The sequence below is a fragment of the Contarinia nasturtii genome, unplaced genomic scaffold, assembly GCF_009176525.2.
Source record: "Contarinia nasturtii isolate CC-2019 unplaced genomic scaffold, AAFC_CNas_1.1 Cnas_scaffold_78, whole genome shotgun sequence".
In the NCBI taxonomy this organism is placed as follows: Eukaryota; Metazoa; Arthropoda; class Insecta; order Diptera; family Cecidomyiidae; genus Contarinia; species Contarinia nasturtii.
Window position 1 is genome coordinate 3,473,167 of NW_022197436.1, and position 25,988 is coordinate 3,499,154.

General features: G+C 33.7%; 1 protein-coding gene across 3 annotated transcripts in view; it reads left to right on the plus strand.

Moving 5' to 3' along the window:
- The window catches only part of LOC116348143, a 408,212-nt gene extending 382,446 nt beyond the window's left edge, over window positions 1–25,766 (plus strand). For all 3 annotated transcript variants that reach the window (XM_031779139.1, XM_031779069.1, XM_031779222.1), the window contains 8 exons: window positions 3,383–3,637; window positions 5,784–5,921; window positions 6,225–7,556; window positions 8,450–8,614; window positions 22,356–22,514; window positions 22,697–22,819; window positions 22,984–23,096; window positions 23,208–25,766. In XM_031779139.1, coding sequence (XP_031634999.1) covers window positions 3,383–3,637; window positions 5,784–5,921; window positions 6,225–7,556; window positions 8,450–8,614; window positions 22,356–22,514; window positions 22,697–22,819; window positions 22,984–23,096; window positions 23,208–23,894 — 2,972 coding nt within the window. In that variant the 3' untranslated portion in view covers window positions 23,895–25,766. The remainder of the gene's footprint in view (window positions 1–3,382; window positions 3,638–5,783; window positions 5,922–6,224; window positions 7,557–8,449; window positions 8,615–22,355; window positions 22,515–22,696; window positions 22,820–22,983; window positions 23,097–23,207) is intronic.
- The last annotated feature ends 222 nt before the right edge of the window (window positions 25,767–25,988 follow it).

Consider the following 25,988-nt stretch of genomic DNA (forward strand, 5'->3'; position numbering starts at 1 on the left):
AGCGAGAAATGAACACGAGATGCTGCTGCTACGTTGTTGCTGCTTTTTGTATTCTTTTCAACAAAGATACACACACATCCACCACATTTATATAAATAATTTGGAACATAGTGCACTAGAGACAGACTTTTCTCCCGTCTGTTTTCATTTACTCACTTTGTGTCTTTATTGTTTTCCATTCTGTGTCTGCTCCAACGTATGTGTCGATGCGGTTTAACCCGAACGTCGGACATTATGTGTATGTGACCAATTGGTGTTATTTGTACAGCATACGCGACGCGTAAATGCTCTTTGTTGTTATGCTGGTGTGTGTGCAGTGCATACTCTTCATACATCAAATGATTTATGAACACGAAAACAGCATTAGACAATAAATATTTATAAGAAAACTACGTGGAACACACGTATACTTCTCTTCTTTTTTCCTCTCTTTTTGTCCATTTTTGTCATCCATTTATCCTTTAACCAATGTTCATACGGTATATTTTCATTTACTTTGGTGACATAAAACAGAGAATTTATTTTTTTTTCGTCGACTTTTACAAAATGGTCGACGTACGTTTAGAACTCTTCAAATCTATTTCCATTTACGCTATTGTTGCTCCAAACAATGGATGCGAGGTGAACGAAATGTAGTTAAAGTTTGATTTCTATATCTATTCGTTTCGCCACATGCCAGTTTAAAACTCACATTCGATATTTGATTTGCTCAACTATTTTATACGTTTGCACTTTTTTTGTGTGTTAAAAATCAGAGACGGTTTTGAAACGAGTTTCTTTTGGAAAATACTTTACAATCTCTATGTCCGTAATTGATTTTAGATTGACAAAGTTTTGCTACTCTGCTTTGGCGGAGACAAGTTTATTCATAGAGAATGTAAAATTAGTGAATAGCATGCGATTAGCTCGCATTCTTCGGAAAAAAAATATATTTTTTTTATTTTTTTTTTCTTTCCTCCATTATTGTTGAATCGAATTTAATCACTTATTTTAGGCTAGACTGAGTTAAACACGAATTTTCAGCTTAATCACAAAATTTTGTTCGGTCGTTTGAATGATCAAACAGTTTCGCTGAATTGCACCTATAAAAATCTTTTCATAGACAAAAGGGCAGATAAGTTATTGACAATGATGTGGTAGTTGAGAGAATTACAGCCTGTTTGTTTCGCTACAATACGGCTGAATTTGCATTAATTGAAACTGTTTGTGTGTCTGGTTAGACCATGTCCACCTCTACGGAGTCAGATAAAATGATAATCCACTCACTAGACCATGATTCACTCACTATTTCCCTTAATAACACATGACGATTTTTCATACCTTCTGTCAACATTTTTGCGTATTCAACATCAAACGTCGGCCATGGTCGCTGAAGCCATGAAGATAATGGAACATTCCTCCGGACTTTTTTTTTTTGCTCACTGCCCCGCCTTTAAAAGTGACCTTGTTTTCGATTGGATTCAAATCTGAAGACCGTGCAGGCCAATTTAAAACTTTGATCTGATTTTCTTCCTTCTTTGAATTGTTTACATCGATTACTCTTGTGTTTTGGATCGTTGTCTTTTTGCAATTAGTTCGTGCAGCCAGATTCGATTCCCTTTTTTTTCATAAATTTTATTGGCGGATAGTGTTCGAGTTGTGATTAGTCTTTGTGGATAGTAATCAGCGTGGCCATCGACATGTTATTCACTTTTATATAATTCCGTTCAGAGCTGGAAATGAAACTGGTAATCTAAGCACTTTTGCTGCATCATTGATTGGTTATTTTACGCTCCGAAGATGTGAACATAAAAGTACTGCAAACTATTGCAGTAGTAACTGTTCATTATTTTCATTAGTGCGTCGACTTTAGTTTTGTTGTGCAACATACTTTTTCAGATGTATTGTAGTGATTCAAACAGGCTGTACATACAATACAGAATTCCATCAAAATGCGATTAATTTTTATAAACTTAATTCGATTTCCAAGAGGTACGCTTTAGTTTGAACACCTATACATTTTTCTGTTCCTAGAAATTCAGAATCACAAAAGGGAATTGTGTCGTAACTATTTTAATTTAAATTTCCAACATTTTCTGTTTTCAATAAAAAAATCTCACGTTTTATTGAAATTGCATGAGTGATATAAGTTCCAGAGGCAGGTAGAGTGCGAAAGAAAGCGAAATAGAGAGAGCCATAAGTAGAAAACACTGTCAACATATAAAGCGATGTTACAAAGGTGTATTACATTTTTTAACCTTTTCAAACGATTGTATTCGGAAGCAAAGGGTGTTTCTTTATCAAATTGTGAATACATTCCATCAAAATGCCAACCGTATATCAAATACGGAATTGCTTATTTCTTTTTGCGTCAGCGTAAACCTTTTTATCGCTATATGTGTGCGATCGAATATATGTATAGTTTTTGAATGCATTAAAAATAGAGTGCAGCATTCACATAATGTATATAACAAGCACACGCATATGCTCATGTCAATGCTATTTGTTTTCAAATTGTTGATCGTACTCAAACTTTTATTCCCGTATTATTTACATTCTGGTTGCTGATTTTTTTCATTCGATCCCGCATGCTAGTATTTTTCAGACTCACATTCTCTCGCATAATATTTGATTTCGCATGAAAAACGGAAACAGGAAATGAGTTGTTGAACATTTTTGGTATTATTCATATGAATATATAATAAAGTAAAAAAAATAATATAACGTACATGTCCATAGGAGCACACGCAACAATGCTGTGTATACGAACAGAACAATAACTGACAATGGCATTGCTTGATATATTTTAGACTTATTTCATCAATATCCTGATGCTCAATAAAAATGTGAGCAGATGAATATTCCCGTTTGAAACACTCTAAAATCAGTAAGGAGTTTGTTATTGCATTTTTCTCTCAGCACAATCTTTTCCATATTTCTTTTTCGATTTTGATGAATTTTGCTGAAAACAATTTCAATCAAATGGGAAAATAGTGTCGGTGTCACATACGAAACATAATTGCATTTCCCATCCATGGCAGGGATTTTCTAAGGGGGATTCACAAAAGTTTGTACCGTGATTCCACTATATAAATGCTAATCCCGCTATTCCACTAATCCGTCATTTCATTGTCAAATATATTGTGTCGCTATTCCATTTGTTGAACACTTATTTATCAAAACTGAAGTATAAAATTTTGTCACCGATAATTTTGAATGAGATATTTATATTTTTTGGCAACAAGAATATTTAGTACTAAACAATGAATCCACGTGTCCCCCTAGAGAATTTCATTCATCAAGACCAAAGAATATTGCATCTGTTGATTTTCCTAAATGATAATTTATTATTTTGTTTTGTTTTTTTTTTCTCACTCTTCTTGTATTCTTTGTACTTTAATAGATTCGCCTGTATGCGCTGAATCAACAGTGTCGGTAGTTGGTGCGTCATTAGATGAATCAATATCGGTTCCGTGTCGCGTGAATGCCGATCCACCTGATGTAGAATTTGAATGGAGTTTTTCAAGCAGCGGTGAACGTTTTGAAGTGCCACATGGACATTATACAACCGTACAGGATGTCGGTGTCGGTGGAACGGATGGTTCGAAAAGTGCTTCAATTTTTTACGATTCGGAAGAAACACATGGTGAAAGTGATGGTAAGCATCCGTTGATTATTCGTATTTTCAGCGAATTTTCGTTTTTTTTTATTTTTATTTTCATTTCACCAGCGCCACAAACACACCATTCCATGATCTCATATTAATTGACGAAATTTTTATCGTGACCACAATAATTCTTTAATTTATATTCTCGTTGGTTGAATTTTTTGTTGTTGTTTCAAACTTAATAAATTGTGTCATTTAATTGATAAAAAGGTATCATATCGCAGTGGACGACATGGAATGTATTTTATTTTCAACACAGTACAACAAATTTGCATATTTTCATGAATCATAAAAAAGCGGTTTGCAAATTTATATATTGAAAATCGAAATCAGCACTTCGAAATGTTGGTCGAAGCAACAACAGCGAATTGGTATATGTTAACATAAACTAACTTGAAATAGCTGCACATTCATTTTGTATTTAATGATCACGTGCGGACAGTCTTTGGCTTAATGTGAAACGTAGCTGATTTCGTTATATGCCATTCTCCGGCCATTTCACCAAAATATACAGAAATTAAGGGAAAAGTTGACCTTCAACCAACAACCAACATTCCGAAGGGTTCTTTCATTTTTGCAGCACCTTTTTGAAGTGAATCGTCATAGATGATAATTCAATAATTCTACAGTATCAAAATCTTCAAAAATTTGATTTGATTTCAACAATGGTTTGCTTCGTCTACTATCACACATTTTACATTAAGTCCCACGACCAAAGACTGGCAGTGTTATTTTATACTTTCACAATTGGGATTTTCCACCCATTAACAACATTATTTATAGCGTCGCTTAAACATACCGATCGAATGGTTATATTTCAATTTCACAAAAGCATATAATTATTGCAATGCGATGATAAAAATATTTTATTACAAAAGTGTAAATAAATCGACATGGAGTCGTGTGATATTTGTAATTCTTTTTGATTTCCATGTGACTGTTTAAATCGACACCGAAATAAGGGGAGCCAACCAAATCGATTTTTAAATGATGAATGGGCAATATAGAGTAATGGTGCCCATTTGTAACTTAAAGTTTGAGATTGAACATCCAAAATGTCACAAAAAATACACACACACACATTACGCATTTGTTACGAAACTATTATGCACATTGAATGCCATTAGGGGCGATTCAATCCATATGTGACTTCCCTTCGTTGAAATCCCGGCAATGTTTTTTTGTACATTTTTTTTATTCTTCGTTTGCATGTGTATGTGTGTGTCTCCATTTTCGTTCACATTTGGAGACGCATGTGATGCGCTGATTTCTCCATAAAAAACATCATGGTTTTTGTCGTACTTGTAAATCTCCATCAAAACCAAATGCAACAAATTCAGTGGCTAGCCGACACCATTGAACCGACAACACATAAAATAGAAAGCAAAAAAAAAAAAAAGACTCGGCGACATTTCCAACTAGGTTTTTAATGTCGTCGCACGTTTTTCATGTAATGCCTGAAAAATATCTGTTAATCGGTGCTTTTTGAACTTTGAAGATATCTTTCATTGAGCCATCCTCGTTGTAGCTAGTGATTTTTTTTGTTATTTGAACGCTTCAGTTTCGAAATCGTTTGTCAATATTAAATATGCTTGGTGCTGATGTCGTCTATACTCCATAAATGGTCTGTCACTGTGAACGCGTGGACGGGAAATCATGAAGGGAAATAATCTTTTGGAAATGTAATGCGTTTACAATAGACTGAAATGGTTTTTTTTTCGCCGCTGCTGTAAACCAGTCATTTCGTGTGATTTATCACATTGCCATGTGTGACGCAATTACACATCAAACACGTGCCTCGTGTGCATCGCGCGTTTACTTCTTAACTAGAAACCTTTTTACCACTGTCAAAAGTCAAATGTTCTTCAATTCGTGAGTTGAACACATAATATTTCTTTTTCGTTTTCCCCAAATGGTGGTGCTTCCACACTGTATAGTTTTTTTTCCCAAAATTTCGATTGTGATTTGCACAGCGAAACGACACTCTTTCATAGTCCATAATATCATATTTTGTGGCGCAAGGAAATGATTTCTTATCTGTGATGTGTTTATAATATAAATAAATAATTTCTTTCTTTCCCGTTTCGTGTGTGTACCAAAACATACACACATGCACGTGTGATTAATTATTGCTCAGGTCGACACATTATCGAGACGGTTAGTGAATTGATTTATACACCGAAAAATGAACGTGAATACGGTACGTTGGCGTGTTGGGCAAGGAATTCAATCGGTAAACAAACGGAACCGTGCCTATTTCAGGTGGTTCCTGCAGGTAATTATCTAAAATTTCCTTACTCTCCCACATCATATTTTTTTTAACATAGTGTCTAAGCGTCTTTTATTCCATTTTTTGTTTTGTTTCGTTTGTTTAATTATTTATGTGTTTTAAGTATTTTCATTTCACATAAAAAAATGTAATAAACTCTCTTTCCTCCCATCAACTGCGCTTGATCTCGGTCAACAGCACCATATTTTTATTTCACGTTTAGTTTGTTAATAAATCGTGCAAATACACATTTAAGGAAGAAAAAGAAAAATTAAAATATAAAAAAAACTTCTATCGTTTTTATTGTAGCTAAACCGGCACCATTACGTAATTGCACGTTACGACCATATTTAACGAGCACTTACGCGATAACAATGAACTCAACGAATCTAACGGCCTCAGCAGCACATTCAAACGCAAATTACAATAACCAGCAGCAATTAAATGGACCAAAAGAATTGAATTACATAAATACCGAGTACATGAAAGATCGAAATGCTTTCGTGTCAACAGCCAGTAAAAAGTCGACCAGCAAAAGCAAAAATGGTACGATAAACATGGGAAAATTTAATAAAAAGACTTTATTGGCCAATGGTGATGGTGGTGGTACGAGTAGTGTTGGTACTGTTGATGACGCAGTCAATGGTGGTGTACGTGAGAGAAGCACAAAAAATCGTCGTAATACCAAAAGTTACAATCCGGATAATAATAAAAAATTGTATTTACCTCATACAAAAGATGAAAACCTCAATGCTGTTGTAGTGGGCGATGACATCGGCATTGATTATGGTGAAAGTGTAGAAGATGGAATTTCAAGCGATGATGGTATGACGAGACCAGCATTTTTAACAGCCAAATCAAATTTGTCATACATGACATCGAGAATGGATCATCAAAGGAATGTGAAACAACAAAATTTTCGTCCGGACATAAAACGTAACCTGAAAAGTTGGGCAAAAGGAAGTAATGGCCATAAAACAAATGAGGATGACACTGTAAACGATATGAGCTTTCGAATAAACTATGAAGCGACAGCAGCAGCAACAATGCAAACCATAAACGGTGGGCGCGGCAGCGATCGAGGAGACAAAAGCGGCTCAGCCACTGTACCAGACCTATTATCATCATCATCGTCGTCGTTGTCGTCGTTGCCGTCGTCATCGTCGCGGTTATTTTCGACGTCAACGATAAAATCTATGATAACCGCTAGCAATGAAGCTGTTGCCAATGGTGGAAATGACCGCAATCATCAAGCCAGAGACGACAGTTATGCTCGAAAAAACAACAAAAACCAAAAACGCTCTGACAACCATAAAAATTATAACAATCTCGAAATGAAAACTAGTGGTGGCCAGCTGCACAAACCAAATGCCGCTTACTTAAAATCATCGTCATCCATTTCACCCGAACCGAAGCCAATGCCGAGCGCAATAAATAATCATCATTTGAACGGTAACAATGTGATTGTCGATTCATACGAATCGCCGCCAACAACAATGGAATTAGAATGTGTTGCCGGCTACGATGGTGGACTGCCACAATATTTTTTGTTGGAGGCATATGATTCGAGAACGAGAAAATTGCGTTTGAATATTACAAGTGCCTTCAGTGATATACCACTATTTCGCATCGATTTGGCAGGTAGGTACCGCTAAAAATATCCGCACAACCCAAACCCAAACATTTGTTTTACACCGTTCTTTTTTTTACATTCTTCGTTTGGTGACTTCTTTTTTTGTTTCATGCAATGTTTTGAGCGTGCTATGGGTCGATTTTATTTTCCCTTTCTTGTGTGTGTTGGACCAAAAAAACGGTTAGCTTGAAATATTCGCCAGCCGCAGAGTTATCTGTGTAATTACGAAATCGAATTGAAATGGCTGCATCTATTTTTACGTTGCCTTTTCCATTTCTGATTCTGATAATAGCCGAAGACATTATTTTATTTGAGAAAGTGAATAATCGAATATTTTTTTTTTCGCTTCTTTCTCCCATAAAATTGTTACGAAAAATTACCCAAGCAAAGCGTGCAAATGTTCAATTCATGTTTCTGTTGCTCGACAACACTCGGGGATATGTACACAGCCAATTATGCATATTAACTTACACATTTTCTCTGCATCAATTTCGTTCTGGTGGTGTGCTTTCTCACAATTTTACAAGTTTTTCTCACTTGCACTCGCTCACTCGCTACATTTTTATCGATGAATGTTCACATGGCGGGAAAAAATGTAGCCACTTTTAAAATTAACTTAGTGCGCGTCTGTTTTTCTCTGTCTCTCTCGGTAAAATTTCATGCCATGAATTTATTGACATTGAATGCGTTTTAAAGCACAGTTCACAAATAATTTACGCTTGTTATGTTTTGCCACTTTATTCGAATATATCGTTTTCTTAGTTGGAGCAGTGGCAGGTTCGTTTATTTTTTTCGTTTCTTTTGTTTACTTTGGTTTATTGTTCGTATTTCTCTTGTGAATTTTTCCCGTTTGACTATCGTATTTTTTATCTCACCATTCCATTTCTACTATTTCTTTTAGATTTATCGCCATCGGAATTATCATCAGCTTCATCGTCACATTCATCTCATATTGATGGTGGTGCGCCTACATTACACTTAATAGTATACAGCGTAAATCAAAAGGGACGTTCAGAGCCAACTGTACTGGAAGACATTGCAATAAATGAAGCGGAAAAAAGAACAGGTACTTATGCAGTTGGTTTGCTGTGGTGTCTTTTTACCAGCATCTTTCATTGTATATACCATTTATGCATAAAGAGTTTTCTATTAAGTGTATTCGAAGTGATAAACAAATGGCGAAAGCATGAAACGACGAGAGCCTGCTGCTTACAGCAAACGTAGCGAGCATACCCATTCTGTTTTCTCATGTACATCGTTAAACCAAACATGTGCACACACCGAATACATAACACATCGAGCGAACAGATCAAAATATATTCAATCTACATCGTTTTTTAAACATTATCTCCCATCGTCATCTTACATCTTTTTATGCTAGAATCAAAATCAGAATTGAGCCAGCTCCGTCGCTCCACACATACGAACGACCAATGCAGTGTTTTTTTTTTTGTTCTTACTTGTTTCTTTTTCTTTTTCTGATTCTGACTATTTGTCGGCACGCTTTTCTTCATCGTGTCGCGCAACCATTTTCACATTTGTGTCATTGCTATTTCCACTGTCTTCGTTATTGTGACTTATAAACACTGCGTGTATGTGACTTTTGCTGCTGCTGTTTCTCAGTTTTCCTGTTGACTGTTTCCTTTTCGGTAGATCAAGATCCATTCAATGGATAAAAATATTATATTTCCACACATCAAATGTCACAATCACATAGCGACATGGAACACACAAAGAGAGAGAAAGGGAGATCACACATTGTATGTGTGCTGTCATGCGACTGAATTTATCCACACATCTTAGATTTACATTTAAGTTATCCGTTCGAATACACTCAACACTCAACTGGATAACAGTGGCACACATTTCAGTATTATGATGGGCTTCCTTGTCACCGATTGTTGCGAATAAGATAAATCTACACAGCCTTCCAAATATGATAAAGATGAAATCGCCTGTCGCGCGTCGTGCGTCTCGCGCTTATTTCTCACCCTCTTTCTGTACATTTCTCTTTTGTCCCATCTTTTTCGCTAGCGATTTTTCGAATACACCAGCTGTGTGTGTATATTTCTTTCTTTCAACATTGTAAAAACAAAAAAATAAATACACATATATTAAATTGAAACATTTGACATAAAAAAGAAATCAATTTGAGGATACATTAAGCATTTGGATTATCCGGGTCAACGAAAGAAAATTGAAACATTCTTTCGAACCGAAAGAATTTATTTTACACACACAAAGATTGAGATGGTTACAAAACATGCGATTTCATGATGGACACTCAATTGAATCGAATTGAAACTCCACATTTTCAATACAATACCTGTCAAATTATAGATAATGCGATCCATAGATTTACTTCTTTTTGTCCTTTTCTTTTGAATTTCGATGAGAAAATGAGAAAAAAACACGTATCTATCGGAGGAAAAGAGCGAAATACATTGAGCAAGAAAAAAAATCAATAATAATTAATCGACGTCATTACCAGAAATTGTGCTTCTATCAAGAATGTGTTTAATAAACTCGCTTTATTGTGTTCGCTTCGGAAATGAAAAATATCGAAGTTGTGATGAGATTTTTTTTATTATTGTTGTTGTCGGCGCTGCTATGGTTTGCAACAATGATAGTATAGTGATGTGATTCAGATGGTGAATGCTTTAGCCAGATTTGTGGAAACATCTAGGGAAACATACAACGAAAGTCGTGCGCTTTATGCTATTATTTCGAATATTGTTTTTCCAATTTTGATCTTTATTATAACATACATAAATAAACTCATTATAGTGATGAGATTTGGTTATGAGTGTAATTTAGTTTGACGCCACAAAGGCTCAATAAAAATAAATGTTCATTTTACATCACAAATAATAATTAGGTGAAAATCGGTTGCCTTTCACAATGAAAACAAACGATTTTCGAATCGAAAGTTTTCAGCATGAATTTCAGTAAATTCGAAACGATGACGCACATTTGGTCTATTTGGCTACCTCTCTCAAATCTTTATCCTTCGTCAAACCATGGCAACATTCCTTTAGTTATAATTTCAAGGTTTGAATCTACTTCAAATGTTTCATTTTTTTTTGTTCTACTAACAAGGTGTTTTACTGGTAACAGAGGCAACCAGAGGCAATTGCTTGAAATTGGAATCGATCCCAATCTCATTTTTTTTGTATTTTGATTCTCTTGTTCAAACTAAGGTTCAGGAAATGTAGTTGTCGTGATTGATTTAAATAAAAAAAATCGTATTGAAGAATTGAAATACACACACAGAGAGAGATATCCGATTCGAGTTAGCAGTTGTGTGGGTGGTTTGAATGAAAGAGCACGCGAGACAAAACGGAAAATGTTTCAATTTTTCCGAATTATTTCTTTCAGTTTATCTGGCGAATGAGACTTTGATTTTAAATTTGCATAAAAATGCGGGATGTGTGTGTGTGAGTTTGCGTGTGGCTGTGCGTGTTCTGTGTGACTGGCTCACACAGGTAACAAACTCATATGGCAGTCAGCGTGAGCATGCTTTTTTGCTAAAATGTTATGCGTGTTGTTTTTTATATATATTTCGATTTCACCATTCCGTTCATCATTTTCCATTTCGTTTTATCTATTGTATGCGTTCTGCTTATCAATTTCTTTATTTTGATGGTGCGGGACTCTCGAGTCGAAAAGTGCTATTCATTTGCTACATTTGCAAAGACGTGGAAAATGAAAACAAAATACATAACTTTATTCTAGCTATTCGACATTTTGCGAGAGTGGAAAATGTAAAATTGTTGGCACTGCTGTCACTCTTTGGGTTTTTTTTCTCTTTCTCATATTCCCGTTTTGCTCTTACTTTCTATTTTCTATTGTTACACTTGTCGTTTTGGTTTGTTCTCATTGAATTTGCCCGCATTTTGTGAGCGACTGAGATTCATTTTTGTCAGTGGCACTCTTTTCGGCCCGAAAACTTTACATATTTCTCTTCATTTTTATATTTTCACTTTCTCATCTCTCTGGTATAAAATATATCGTTTCTCGAAATTACCGAACAAAATATAGTATCCACGAGATAAGCTCAGATGCGCACAACCGGCATTAGACAATGAAAACTCACATACTTTTAAAATTTTCATAAAAAAAACGCAAATGATTTTTTTCCCTTTTCACAGCATTTATATTATTCATGTTATACAAACATGCATCTGTAGCAATGACAATAGCGACGGTATTTCTTTCGCTCTCTCTCTATCTTTCACTCTCGATGTTGCCACTGTTCCACCTTTTACACAAGTAAATTCTTTTGTTCCGTTTTAAATTATTGTACGTTGACAAAACAACAGCGAGACAGTCGGTATATTAGAAACGTTAGAGTGGGTGTGTGCTGAAAAAAAAGTCGACAACAACAACAATAATAACAATATACGGGAGGCAGAAGCAGCAGCCGTGGCGGTTCTTAGAAGCGAAACATCAGACGATCAATAAATTCACATGGCATATAATATTACTTGATTGTGATGTATGCGGCTCTAAAAGATATTTTAATTTTCTCCGTTCTATTTTCCACATCTCTTCATTTCCTTTTGAACTTCGGATTTTTTTCGAGAATGCTCTCGTCCCGGGAGTATACAGTGCTCGCGCAGAGAGTGAAAATAGAGAGAGAGAGATCAGTGACTTTGAATTTACAATTTCACTAACGTATTTTGTGTTCGTATTGAGATCATTTACTGTGCGAATTCTATTCCAATGAGAATGCGGAACATTTATTTAACAAACAAAAAATCCAAGCAATTGTTTTTTTTTTTTAAATGAAAAAGAGAGAAAACATTTAATCTCAACAAAAATTTTCATTTTTTATATAAAAACTATTTTGTAGTAGAAAAAAAAGTTATTAATTTTACAAATGGAAAAATGTCAAGATTAAACCTAACAAATTTGCACCGACATTTTCCGGGGTAATTCATCTAAATCGGTTGGACATGAAAAATTTTTGTAGGTTGCGAATGATTTTTTTTCAGATGGATTTGTCTGGATGTTCTGTAAATCCCAAAAGCAAATATAATACTTATTCAAATTGATTTTCCGAGCGATTAGCTGTGCGGATAAGGTTTCATTGCAACAATTAGATTTGGAATAACGTTAACATGCATATATACCGTTTGGATCCTTAAAAATCCAATCTGAACGATGTAGAGACTCATTCGATTTTTCAACATGTTTTCAAGTTCAAATTTCAATTTTCGATTATCAATACAATGGCGTTGTGTTGTAGTCAATTGAACATATATTGAGCATATACATGAATTTGTTATGCTTAATATTCTTCCCCTTCATGTTTTGTTTGTTTCCGCATCGACAAAAAACTTTTTTTTTTTGTTCACTCTTCAAATGGCTCAATCGAAAAACTTTGTTCAATTGATTTTTTTCTTTTATCTATTTTTGTTCGGGAAAACTTGATCATTCATCGAATTGACACTATTTCACATTTGTCGTTCTAATTCGATCTTTCACCCTTTCGATATGTTGTCGAAAAATATTTGATTAATCGAAAATTAGTTTCAGTATATTTATTTATTCAAGTAGATAATGTTTGTTTATTTAAAAAGATTCAATATACAACATATAAAACGAGCCAAAAGAAATTGAAATTACGTCGCCGAAGGGCGATGAACAAAATGAAAATTGTATCGAACTGTATTTATATTGACGTTCGATCCCATTCGGAAAAGTAAATGATTTGACCGAAAAAGTGACAAGGAAATATAAGTTAAATATCGAAATTAAATCCAATGTTCTAGTCTATCAAATAATTTAGTTATTGATGGGTTGCACAAAAACACCTAGCAACGCTCACTATTTGGAAAGGATAGAAAATCAAATGACGATTTATAATGAAACTTAAGAACGAAATCAAGCTTCGTATACAACCATTTATGCTCCAAGATATCTGCTGTACCATATGAAACATTCAAAATACACCCAAATCATCCGGTAGATTAGCGTTTGACATATAAATACGCATGCATACATGTACACACGTACATTCAGTCGGACATAAGTTCTTACAATCGAAACGGCAAACAAAATGAAAAGCATCTTCGACAACGTTACGATGAAATTGAATGGAGAAGCACATTGCAAAACCAATGTGCAACTGAATGCCGAAGCTTTAAGTAATATAATCAAATAAAATCAAGTAGTTTGGGGCATGAATTTTAGAGTATGTTGAAAATTGAATTTGAGTTGGGTGAACTTGAAATATGCTTACAAACGATAAAATTAGATAGGAGACAGTGAGGAGGAGATAGAAAGAGAGAGACAGAGAGCAAGATGTAGGAAGAAAGAAATAAATTCGATGTTGAAGTAAAATGGTGTGTAAATGCTGGCGAATGTCTCCATGTGGAAAAAATGGTCAAACCACTGATATTTCGCTTGGGTACAACGATTGAGGTGTCAATATATTCAAAAGAGCAAACATTCAAATTGTTTGCAAGTAAATTGTGACCGGAGTCTCTGTGTTGTTACTCTTGTGAAAACAACTGTCTGGAAAAATTAAACAAAAACACAAACTTGAAATAAAATGAAATTAATAAATAAAGAGAATGGCACAAAAATGTGAAAATTCGTTGGTTATTTGATATGAATGACGGAGAGAGAGAGAGAAAAACTGTCAGTTACAGGCTCGCAACCAATTCGATCAAATTCTGACGACTTCAACTTCATACAGCTATTTTTTGTTCGCCTGTGTGTATTTTTCCGTCTCTTTTGTTTGTTTCATTTGTTTATAGTCAACCTTTTTTGTATTCGGTCCAAACATTACTTTTTAGCGAAAAAAAAAACTTGCAAAACTTGCGACAAATTCATTAAAATACAGTATGTATTGGCAAAAAACTGCCTAATTAAATGTAACATTTTTTTGTATGAAAAGAAAATAACGACACATAATCTCATGTTAAGATGCTGCCGAAATCATGGCAATTTAAGACAAAACGATTCAAGAAAATGGCTGCACAAAAGGCTGTGAAGTTATCTTTCCATATGACCGAAATGTGGCTAGAAAAAAAAGTTGGAAACAACAAAAACAAGAAATTTCGCAGCACACAGAAATAAAGCATCTCGTTATTCGTTTTTTTTTCTACTTTTTTTTTTGGCAAAATGTTAATTACCGACAATATTTTGTTCCCATCATCTGGGTCAAAAAGTGAAAAAAGGAACAGAAAAATCAAGTGAATACAAATTAAAATAAACCATTGAAAAGCCTTCAAGGCTAGAAACACCATCGCACTGTACATAGTATCCAACACTTTTTCAAACCATTTCATGGCAGCACACAAATAAATTTATGAAAAATTTAAATTTTAAATAATTTCACAAAATAACGATGCATGAACGCACCGAAAATCGCATTATTTCTTCTTCGTCTTCTTCTGCCTCGTCGTCATATTCATTCTCATATATATTTTTTTTTGTTTCAAATTAACTTTGTTGTGCGCGCAAAGCATTCATTTTCTAGGAAGAAGCACATTCTCGATTGGATTGTGTGTTGGTTTTGCCACTGAATGCATTAACCATGATTATGCTGTGCTATTTCATTTGGAAATGTAAAACAAAAATGTGAAAGAGGGAAGGAGAAGATGAAAGAATGTGATAGAAATTAAATGGAATTTTTTTAGGTAAAAAAAATGCTTTGGAAATTTGACAGAAAGAAAGAAAAAACCTTTGCTGGAAATTTATGAAACAGAATGAAATGAAATGTGCAAATTTTCTGATTGAAAAAATATATGCAATTTTCACAATCAATGTGAAGGAAATTCATTGAGCCTTTAATCAGTAAGTTTCTCAAAAACAAAGCAACAATCTCAATTATTGTTTTTTGTTAAGGAATTTACAAATTACACACAATTAGACATTTATCAGATAGAATCAGTTGAATGAAAAATTAATATTGGTTTTTTTAACCTAAAGCATACATTAAGACCTAGGTAGCTATTTATATCAGCTATTGCTATAGCGATATAAAATTAGCTGCTAAGTAACGCATCTCTTCGCTCTGACGCTGTGAATGCTGGACAAAACAATGGTATCATTAATTCAAATGATTAACATTTTAAATCAGATCATTGTTATATCCAGCATTCACAGCGTCTGAGCGAAGAGATGCGTTACTTAGCAGCTATTTTTATTTCGCTATAGCAATAGCTGATATAAATAGCTAAGCTAGACTTAATCTTTTTACTCCACGGGATATTAATGTCGGCTTGAATAAAAGTACAAAATAACACAGCATTTTGATAAAAATCTTAATTTTTTTTATTTCAATCACAAACAACTATGACTGCTATGCAACAATCCAAATTTACCAGCAAAAAAATATCGAAATTAAAATATGTAATTTTTTGACGGATTCGTGTTCATATTTGCATATTTCGGCTACACCTCATTCGTGGCCTTATAAAATTCAAACCATTGCCAGTGAATAGTAGCACTCTATAGCATCGATTTCGGGTGTGTATCTCACCTTCTCTTCCATGCTGCCGCTTTTTGCGGTCCAAGTAACTGTTATTAATAACAGCACTATTCCAGTTTGCAGAAAGCAAAATATTGAATTAAATGCAGTAAACATTTATTTTATGGAAAGAGAAGAGGCAGAACAATGAATGATGTCCATATATTTCATTTGCAGCATTGAGATTTATGTGCTTTTCAAATTGAAAACTCAAAATATATGGAATAAATCAAATTTAAAAAGGAACACTTGAAAATCCATCCGCCAACAAAGTAAAATTCAAAGATTTGTTTCCTGTTCATTGTCGAAGTTTCGTCTATATTTCGAAAAAAGGCGAAGTTAGTTAGTATTTGTGCGCCATTCGGTCGTTTTATTTCTCTCAACACTCAATTTTAGTGTCAATTTTGGACATTGAAAACTTCCATAAGTAGGGGGAGATTTCAAAAGTTTTCAAACATTAAATAATTAATATTAGAAAAATAAGTGATGAAATTCAGAGTGTTGCTCCCCCATTGGTCATGATGGATTTCAACTTTCCATCTTCGTTTATTCATTGAGTAGTTTTTCCGGCTTTAAATATTATTATTAGAAAACTCAGAAAACGTTCGACAAACAACGAAGCCGGCTCTTTCTCTCATACACAAACATTCGTGAAAAAAACCCAAATTTGACCTTGTTCACTGTACGCCTAGCTCTACGCAAATACAATATGCTTTGCATTCGCTCTGATTTCTTCAGTGCTGGCAATTTCGTGTTTCGTTTCCTCTTTTTTCGCCACAGTCATGCCGATTTTCTAATCTGGTGACATAATTTTGCAATTCTTTGCCAATTTTGCGTTTGAATGCACGATTTTTGTTTTGCCGAACAGATATACACATTGTGTGACTTGTGAAGTGACTCGAATCTCGTGTTTTGTAAGGTATTCTTTGTTGGTCTGTTGTTTATTATGGCTTGCGGTTATATCGTGTACGTAATTTCTTTCAGCTATAATAAAATGTGATTTATATGTGCCCCATGCCGGCTGATTTAATGGCAATTTACGGGTAGGCAAACTCCGGCCTAAGAAAAAAGAATAAAACGCAGAGCCATTGCAACGATGGAAAATGAGCATCAAGCACTTTTCTTGGTGCGTATCTAACCTGTGAGTATGTGGTCGATGCGGGGTTGAATGATTTTCACCTCATGAATCTTGAGAATACGGCGTGTGATTGCGGTTTTTCTTCTTTTCTTGTCTTTTGCTTATTTTTGGCTTTGCATATATTGGTTTTTGTTCCAGCGATTTGAATGTCTTTTATGGCGCATGGTATGTTTTTTTTACATTAAATACGTATGAAATGAGCAACACATTCTAATATTTGATGTAATTGAAGGTTTTGATGAATTCAACAAACAATGCTTGTTAAATGCAAACTTACTTTATTCGCATAGTTTGTATAAATCATTTAATTCACACACGAAAAAAAAAAACGGAAAAACTTTTACGAAATGTTTCTAGTTTGTTTGAGAAAATAGGTAAACAAAAGCGGATGAATACACCTACACATCAACCTGTATAAGAGGATCAAATTGAACAAAAGCAACATTCGAAATGCAAAAAAAGCACCTTACATTTTTGTTATTTATTTTAACTTATGAAATGATTGTGTCATTTACATAATTCATATTTTTGAATAAATATTTACTTGATTCATTACATTCACTAACTTCCGTTAACTAAATGATGTATGGTGTAAATAACACAGTTTTCCTAATTTGTTTCATTGTATCGCGCAGCAAGTACGCATTTTCGAAGTAGGGTGAAGTAGGTGCAAATCTTTGTGGCTGCGGTACATCGTTTCAGCAACAACAAAAACATTTCTAATCGTGTTTCACGTTTTTTTGCGCCCATTTCCATTTGTCTAAATGATAAAATGGTGAACTAGTATTTAAAGTACGAACTCGTGTGACAACAACTGAGGAAAGAAAGAAAAAATAGAATCTTTTTAAAGACTAAGTGAAAAAGAGATTGAAAATATATGGTACAGGAGCGTGAATCAGAGATAGAGTATAAAAACCAACATTACTAGCGCACAAACACCATCGTTGCCATGTACAATTTTCCCGAAATACAATTTCATAATCATTCGGATTTGCAAATCCATGCAGCATAATTGTTTGTTTATTCCTTTTTCTTGCTCTTCGTTTTATTCGTCGTGTCTCTAAATGCTTTTCTGTTTGCATGACAGTGCAAACGGTAATTTTGTACGGTTCGTTTATGCCATGCTATTTAGTCTAATCATGTTTCGTTTTTACAATTTTTTTCTACCTCTCTCTCTTACTTTCACACATAGACACTTTTCTGCATCCTTCTCTCTGTGCGTATGTATTCACTCCCTTGCCATACAGTGGTTGCGATGAAAGTTGGTGTTTTTCTTTTGCGTTCACTTTTTGAATGAATTCACTGGAAAATAATTTATAGCTTAAAAGTAAATAGAACACAAAATCAGACAGATATTTAAATCAAAAACAAATACTGACACATACAAATTTACAATGCAAACAGTAGAAAAATGCGAACCGTAGAACGAAAGCAATGTGTGCAAGTACAAATGTCGAAAGAAAGAAAGAAATATAGTATGACTTATTTTTTTTTTTTTTTTGTTTTGTTTTTATACGTATTTGCTGAATTGACGCGCTTTTTTTCTGCTTCCTTTTTCCATACATTTCGAATGATTTGTTCAAATAAATCAACGTTTCCGCTAGGTTGATCGCAATTATCGATCGTCAAAAATGATTAACATTATAATGTAAAAGCATCAATTGAAGCGACGCAAAAAAAATTTGACATCTCAATAAATCATAAATTTATTACCACACAACATTTGATTTGTTGGCATGTCTCAAAATGATGTTCTACTTCAATGCATATCCCACATTTTTTTTTTCAACTGAAACATATTAGGGGGTAGACACCAATTACAAATGACTGAATTTCTACGAAATGAAAATTTAATCTCTTTAAATGATTGCGATTACAGGGTGTGCCAGAATAACTGTCGGGTTTATATATGTCTCAAAAGACGACAATTTGGAGTGGAATTTTGATTTGATTTTATTTTCTAGTAGGATTTAACATAAAATTTTAGATTTGGTCTTTGGATTTGATTCTTGCCCCATTTTGTTTGATTACTAGCTTCAGACGTATTGAAAATAAGTCGCACGCGGCACGCATTTCATGCGAATTTGGCAGACAATATATTTGGCTGTCGTCATCTGGATATTACAGCTCATCTGGATATCGTCAGCAGATTATACGAAGTGAAAACAATAGAAGTGATTGTTATAGGTATATAAGCTTGTTATATACTGGTATTACTATAACAATCACTTCTATTGTTTTCACTTCGCATCATCTGCTGACGGCATCCAGATGAGCTGAAATTTTCAGATGACGGCAGCTAAATATATTGTCTGGAATTTTGGCTTTGACTTGTTTGATGAGTGCTTCTGTACGAACGGATCTTTTTCTCTTGGTTTTTTCTTGTATGTCAACAGTGCCACGTTCCTTTTATCGTTTAATGGTACGTTAAATAAATCTCATGCAAACCTGTTCATTTTGTAGCTGTCGGATGAATATTACATATAAACCCGACAGTTATTCTGGCACACCCTGTAAATTGAAAGCAATTCAAATCATTTTGAATTATTTTAAATCACCGCATGTGACACTTTGCTTTTATTTTGGTATTTTGAAATGTTGATGTCTACATTTGGTTTGGATTTAGTAAAAGTGAAAATAACGCGTGGTGTTTCATCCATAATTTGAGTTTTTAAAATGAAAAATTGCACAAAAACGGCTTTAGAGGTGAACAAAATTCAACAATATGTATTTTTTGGAACATTTTATAAATATTTTGGATAAATTTTGGGCACGGAATTTCAATCAGAATAAAACGATATTGTTGGAAAACTATCAAAACTATACAAGATTTAAATCGGGCTGCGTACTCAAAATTGAAATCGATATTAATTGACTTTGATGCATTATGGTAATCAGTTTATAAGTTCATGCATAGCAATATCAACCATCCAAGCAATTTAATTAAACATGAATAATTTAGTTGATAAACGAGATGCTCAACTCAAAAATGCCCATTAAATCATTTAACTATTTTATTCAATCGTATTAATAGAGAGTTTACATTTCAAATATGAGAGAAATATCCAGAAACAGATTGGTTGCATGAACTTAAGCAAAATCGATGCATTTTATGGCCAACAACTTCAACATTGTTGTTTTGAGCACACACTCTAATTACACACTTGTTATTGTGCAATAAAATTCACTTTGAGTTGTTCATTCAAAACCAAATAAGAATTGTTTGCTAGGTTACATTCTGTATATGTCACTCGCCATATAAATTTCGGCACTATCACATTGTACACGAAATGGATAAGGGAATAAATAAACATTTTCCTCGTCGCGTTTTTTTATAAAACTAAAAAAGCAAATATATTTTTATTATCAAATTTCCGTTACGTACATACATATTTTTTAATGTACGAAAAATTCCAGTGAGACAAAAAAACATGTTCGAAAAACAGAACAGTGTACACGCGTGAGCACATTAACTAAAGTTATATGCAAAGTACTTAAATCAAGCTTCTCTTTGAATTATGAAATGAGTCATAAACTGAAATGTGTGAGACAATATAAAAAAAAGTGGCTGGAATTCAATGAAAACGACAATCGCGGCTTAAATCTCAAAAGTTCTAAAACTAAGCGACATAAAGAACAAAAGTGTAATTAAAATCCAGAAGAAGCGAAACTAATTTTATGGTGTCAGTTTTTTTTTTGATTCATCATATTTTTATATGGGCAAAATATTTTGCCATTGTCGTTGTTGCAGCGGATAGAAGGAGAGTGTCACATGCATCAAGAATCTGTAAACTTATCATTCACTCAATCTGTAACGGTATCCACATATTTATATAATCCCGTGTTACACATCACATCACTTCCATAGACAAATTCTATAAACTTTTTCCGTAATTTGTCAAGACAAGAGCACACAGCATCGGCATCATCATTACAATCATTGCCTGATGATGACAATGAACGATGACGGAAACGGTGATAACAACGGCTGCCGCTCAATTCTCTGTGTGCCGAGAAAATGAAATACGAGCGCTCTGTTTGACTATCGACAGAAAATTGCATTTTATTACAGTCATCCCTTTTGATGCTTTTCATTTTTATGCTTTTTCCCTTTATTAGAAGTTTCAGTACGGTATCGTTGTTCATTTGGTACTTGGTTCGGTAGTCGGTCTCAACAGATATTCACTATTTCGGAGCTCTCGCTCGTTTTACCCAAAAACTCGTATACCAAATGCAATGTGTGCAAGAGTGTCGATCTCCCTTCATTCATTCCCAGCACTTCTTTTATTCTAGAGATTGTATGAGCTATTGTTATTTCAGCATTATACATACCGTCGTGCTGCTTTTGTTTAGCTTTTTTGTATTGATCATCTGTGACAAACTGTGGGTGTGTGTAGTGTGGATTCTTGCGTTTGTATACGATTGACATTCGTATGCATGCCATCACACATAAGCGGAAATAACAATATTGTTTAGTTAAAATGTTGCAAGCAATTTTATGTGCTTTTCCGTATACTGAACAAGTTTAATCCTCTCGAGTATCAAATTATATATTCTATTGTCATTCGCTTTTTTGTTGTTGTTGTTGTTATATCTGTAACAAATTTTTTTTTTGGGATATATCTAACGCATATTGAAGTTTTTGTTGTTGCCATTTCTGGCAAATGGTTGTTTCGTTGCGGTCATTAGCTTTAATTTTGCGCACAGAGAATGTACCAAATAAAAATAGAATTACATCAAATTTTCCGCAGAGCCAAATATTTCTTTATGTTGATTGTATGTGCGTGTGTGTGTGTGTCTGTGTGTATAACTCGGTGTGCTCGTTTTCGGCTATTGATAACATTGTTCAAAAATGATGTGCTTTTGGACTTTCAAACAATGTATTGTGCAAATATTTGCGATGGAAACATTTTTGCCTATTTTCACTCACTACACACTCACACACACCGATAAAAACAGTTTTGAACTAAAACGTTTCTCGTTTGGCAACATTTCAAAATTCATATGATATTTCATGATTGCTGAGCATCGCACATGAGAGAGAGAAAAAGTCAAACGAATTTTATTTTCAAATTATTATCTTGTGCTTAGACAGAAACATGCATAAATTTGTTTCACATGCATAAACCGGCTAATTTTCATTCTCATTCTGTTTTTTTTTCTTCTCTCTTATTCTGTCGATAGATGGCGGATTTGGTTTATCGATTTTACCATTAGCGGCTTTATTAACTGGAACATTGTTAGCTATCGGCATCGTTGTGCTATTGATTGTGGTTTTGGCGATACGTAAACGACGCGATCCCGTGTCACGGAACATTTGCGACGATAAGGATAAGCATTTGGGTAAGCATTTTCCGTATTTGTGTTTTTGCTTTTGGCCGGTCTCTGTGTTTGTGTTTTTGTTACGCTTTCTTGTTTGCACAAACCACCGAACTATTCGTTTTTTTTTCTTCTCTGCCTTAACCCTTTTACTTTCTTTCTTTCTTTCGGTCGGTCATTGTTATTGTGATTTTCGGACCATTTAGGAATGGATATGACTGTAACCGCACCGCTGGATATGGGAACCGGTACACAGCGTTATGTGGTTGCATATACGATAAAACAAAGCCAGATCGAAAAACAACCAGATATTTTAAATGCACAAAAAAGTAATTTTTGAATACTTTCACTTTTACACGCCCGATAATAATACATTCAATACATAAAACTTTTTCCTAATGTCTTTTCATTTCGGTTTCTTTTTCTCGAATTTCATTCATATGCTCTATCATCTGGATAACAAAAACTGTATATGGCATTAATCATTGTGCAGATTCCGAGAGTACGCAGTCATTTAAAGCAGAACAAGCGGTAACAACGCCCCCACTTTTACGACCAGATGCATTGTTTTTATCAAAATCAAATTACAGTCCCAGTGCGACTTTCGTAAGTAGTTTTTGCATGCAATTCAATGAATTACGAATGCGCAAAAGCGTTGATCAATCATTTTCAAAAAAACGGTCTAACGTATATATTGTTTGTATTTTGGTGTAACAGGAAACGGAGCCAGAGTTTGAACCGAAGATAACTCCATCTAGTCATTCAAGCACGTTGCGTCGCACCAATGAAACAAAGACACAAACCATGTCGAAAAGCTCTCAACAGCAACAGCTATTGCAGTTACCAATCTATGATTCAATCGCAACAAAGCCAACACAATCATTTTCCGGTGCGATGATCGGCACCACACTTAAAAATAATCAAGCAAAAACCATTTTATCGTCCGCAACAAATCCATTTTCAACGTATGAACGAAACACAATAGACTATCGACAATTAAATTCAACAAAAATCCATGAAACAAATTATGCACAAAATTGTCATACATTAGCAACCGCATCCATATTAAACAATCAACAAATACAAAATCATCTGTTAGACTTTCGACAACAAACAAACGGCACTAAATTCACGGATGAATTTGGTTTAGATGCACGAATTGCCAATAATTCCGATTTATTGAATTTAAGTAATAGCTCGATAGCCAATCAATTATTGCCTAATTCGAGCGGTGGTGGTGGTGGAAGTATCATTGGTATGGCGCCCGGTCGTCTTAGTTCAACAACAAACGCAACCACCATCGCCAATAGCTCAACAAATAAAGAATCGAATCGAAATCATCACAGCAACAATCGAAATCACATAATCACAGACACATTACCTGGGCCTGAAAGTTGCGTGTAAGTTTTCGAAATATTCATTGCATTGAATATTTAAAAGTGAAAATAAAAGGCAGCAACAACAAAATGAAATATCAACTATAAGCTATATAGGTATTGAAATTTATTGATATTACGAGTATGTATATATGGGCAAATTGGCAATGTGAACATTGAACAAAATGATTTCACTGCGAAACCAAACAGAACAATGTTTATAATAACATTCTTTTGTTGATATAAAAAAAATAATCAAAATTATTTAGAAGGAAAAAAAAATGAAAACAGCATATCCCCAGCATGACATTGTGATGATCTAAAAACAATATACTCTTTTTCGCCAAGAGCAAACGGGCCATTCCAAACTCTTTTTTTTTTCGCGATAGAAACCACAAACCATATTTCAAATAAAAAACATATATACGAAAAGATATGTGAAACCCCAGATTTTGAACTAGGACGGTGTTATTGATGTCTGCGAGAGTGATTTTAAATAGAATTTTTGCGTTTTTCATGAAAACTAGTACATTTTCCTCACCAACTCGCGAGTCAAAATCTAGCGAGTCAAAGTTTGGACCGGTCAGTTAAAATTTATAAAGAACAAAAACACACTCACATTCACATAATATCCACTTCATTAAACGAAAAAAACAATTCCTCGATATTCAGCATATCAGACAGATCTATTCTCTCACTATCATTCAATCTCGATATCAGTGTTCTACCTAATCTTATCAAATACCATGTACGAAGAATTAACATATGAAGTAAAATCATATACGAAAGAGAGATGAACAAGAAAAAAAACACCCGCAATGAACTGAATAAATCCAAGAAATACACAACAACCATTTTTGCGGTTAAGAGATTTAGATATTAAATGTTTGTTGTTAGATTTTAAGATGAAATAATGGATTCGCATTAATTGATATGAGCAAAGAAAACATACAGTGAAACAAAAGTAATAAATTCAGACAACTTTAAGTGGTAGTAAATAAGATGCATCTATCAATCAACCGACAACAAAAAAAAACTAGACATATTCCTATATCACATATATCAATCCAAATGATGTTTAAAATCGTAACCAATACCATATTAAATATATTTTTTGTTATTTTCGACATTGAAAATCATTTTTTGTTAACGATGAACTTCATTCGGAGCATTTATACAAATTATTGAAGCATATATATGGTCTAATCACACAGTTTAACAGCCTAATATGGATCAAAGCATATCCAAATCTCCATAATCATCAAAACGATAATCGATCTTCAACAGAGCAATGTCGTTTTCCACACGATGAAAAATAATTTGCAATCAATTTTATTGGAATATGAAATCGAATATTTCAAGTGCGTTATCAATGTAATATACATATACATATAAGTCATCATTCAAATGTTATTTATAATTTATATTCATTGAATTCACATTCTAATTGTAAACGAACAAATAATATGAACAAAAAAAAGGATTCTCCTTTAGTAACTTCCATACAATACCCCACTATTATTTCGACTTCGTTTTTTCTTTCTTATTTAAAATATTATTAAAAATGTAAACAAAAATTCGTTTTGGAATCAAACAATATTAGCAAAGAAAAAATAGATCTATCTAAGGTAGTTTTAGAAATATGCAGCCAATAAAATTGAATTGAATAATGCGACTGGAAATGTTTACAATGTGGACAGGTAAATGTAATTTTTTGTTTGTTTCCAAAAACATAAATATATATATATATTATAATAGCGTGGTGAGAAACAAAAATGTGGTACATATTTATCGTGACGGAAGTTCCATACAAAATTGCTATGAAATTATTTGATGTGTAAATGAAATAACTACCAAAACTGTAAATAATTGAAAACCAACATGAATAAAAAAAAAACAACCAACAATATAGAATATAAACCGATTATAAATCATTTAGATTTTAAGAAATGTTAATGTTAATATTTGAATATTGAATCTGTTCCATGCTAAAGAATAAGACATAAACAGCACACACACACAAAACCTAATCAAAAAATAAAACCAAAATGATGAACAGTGAATTAAAGAAAATTAAGAAAATATTTATTGAAAATGAAATGTGATTCAATAATGCGATAGA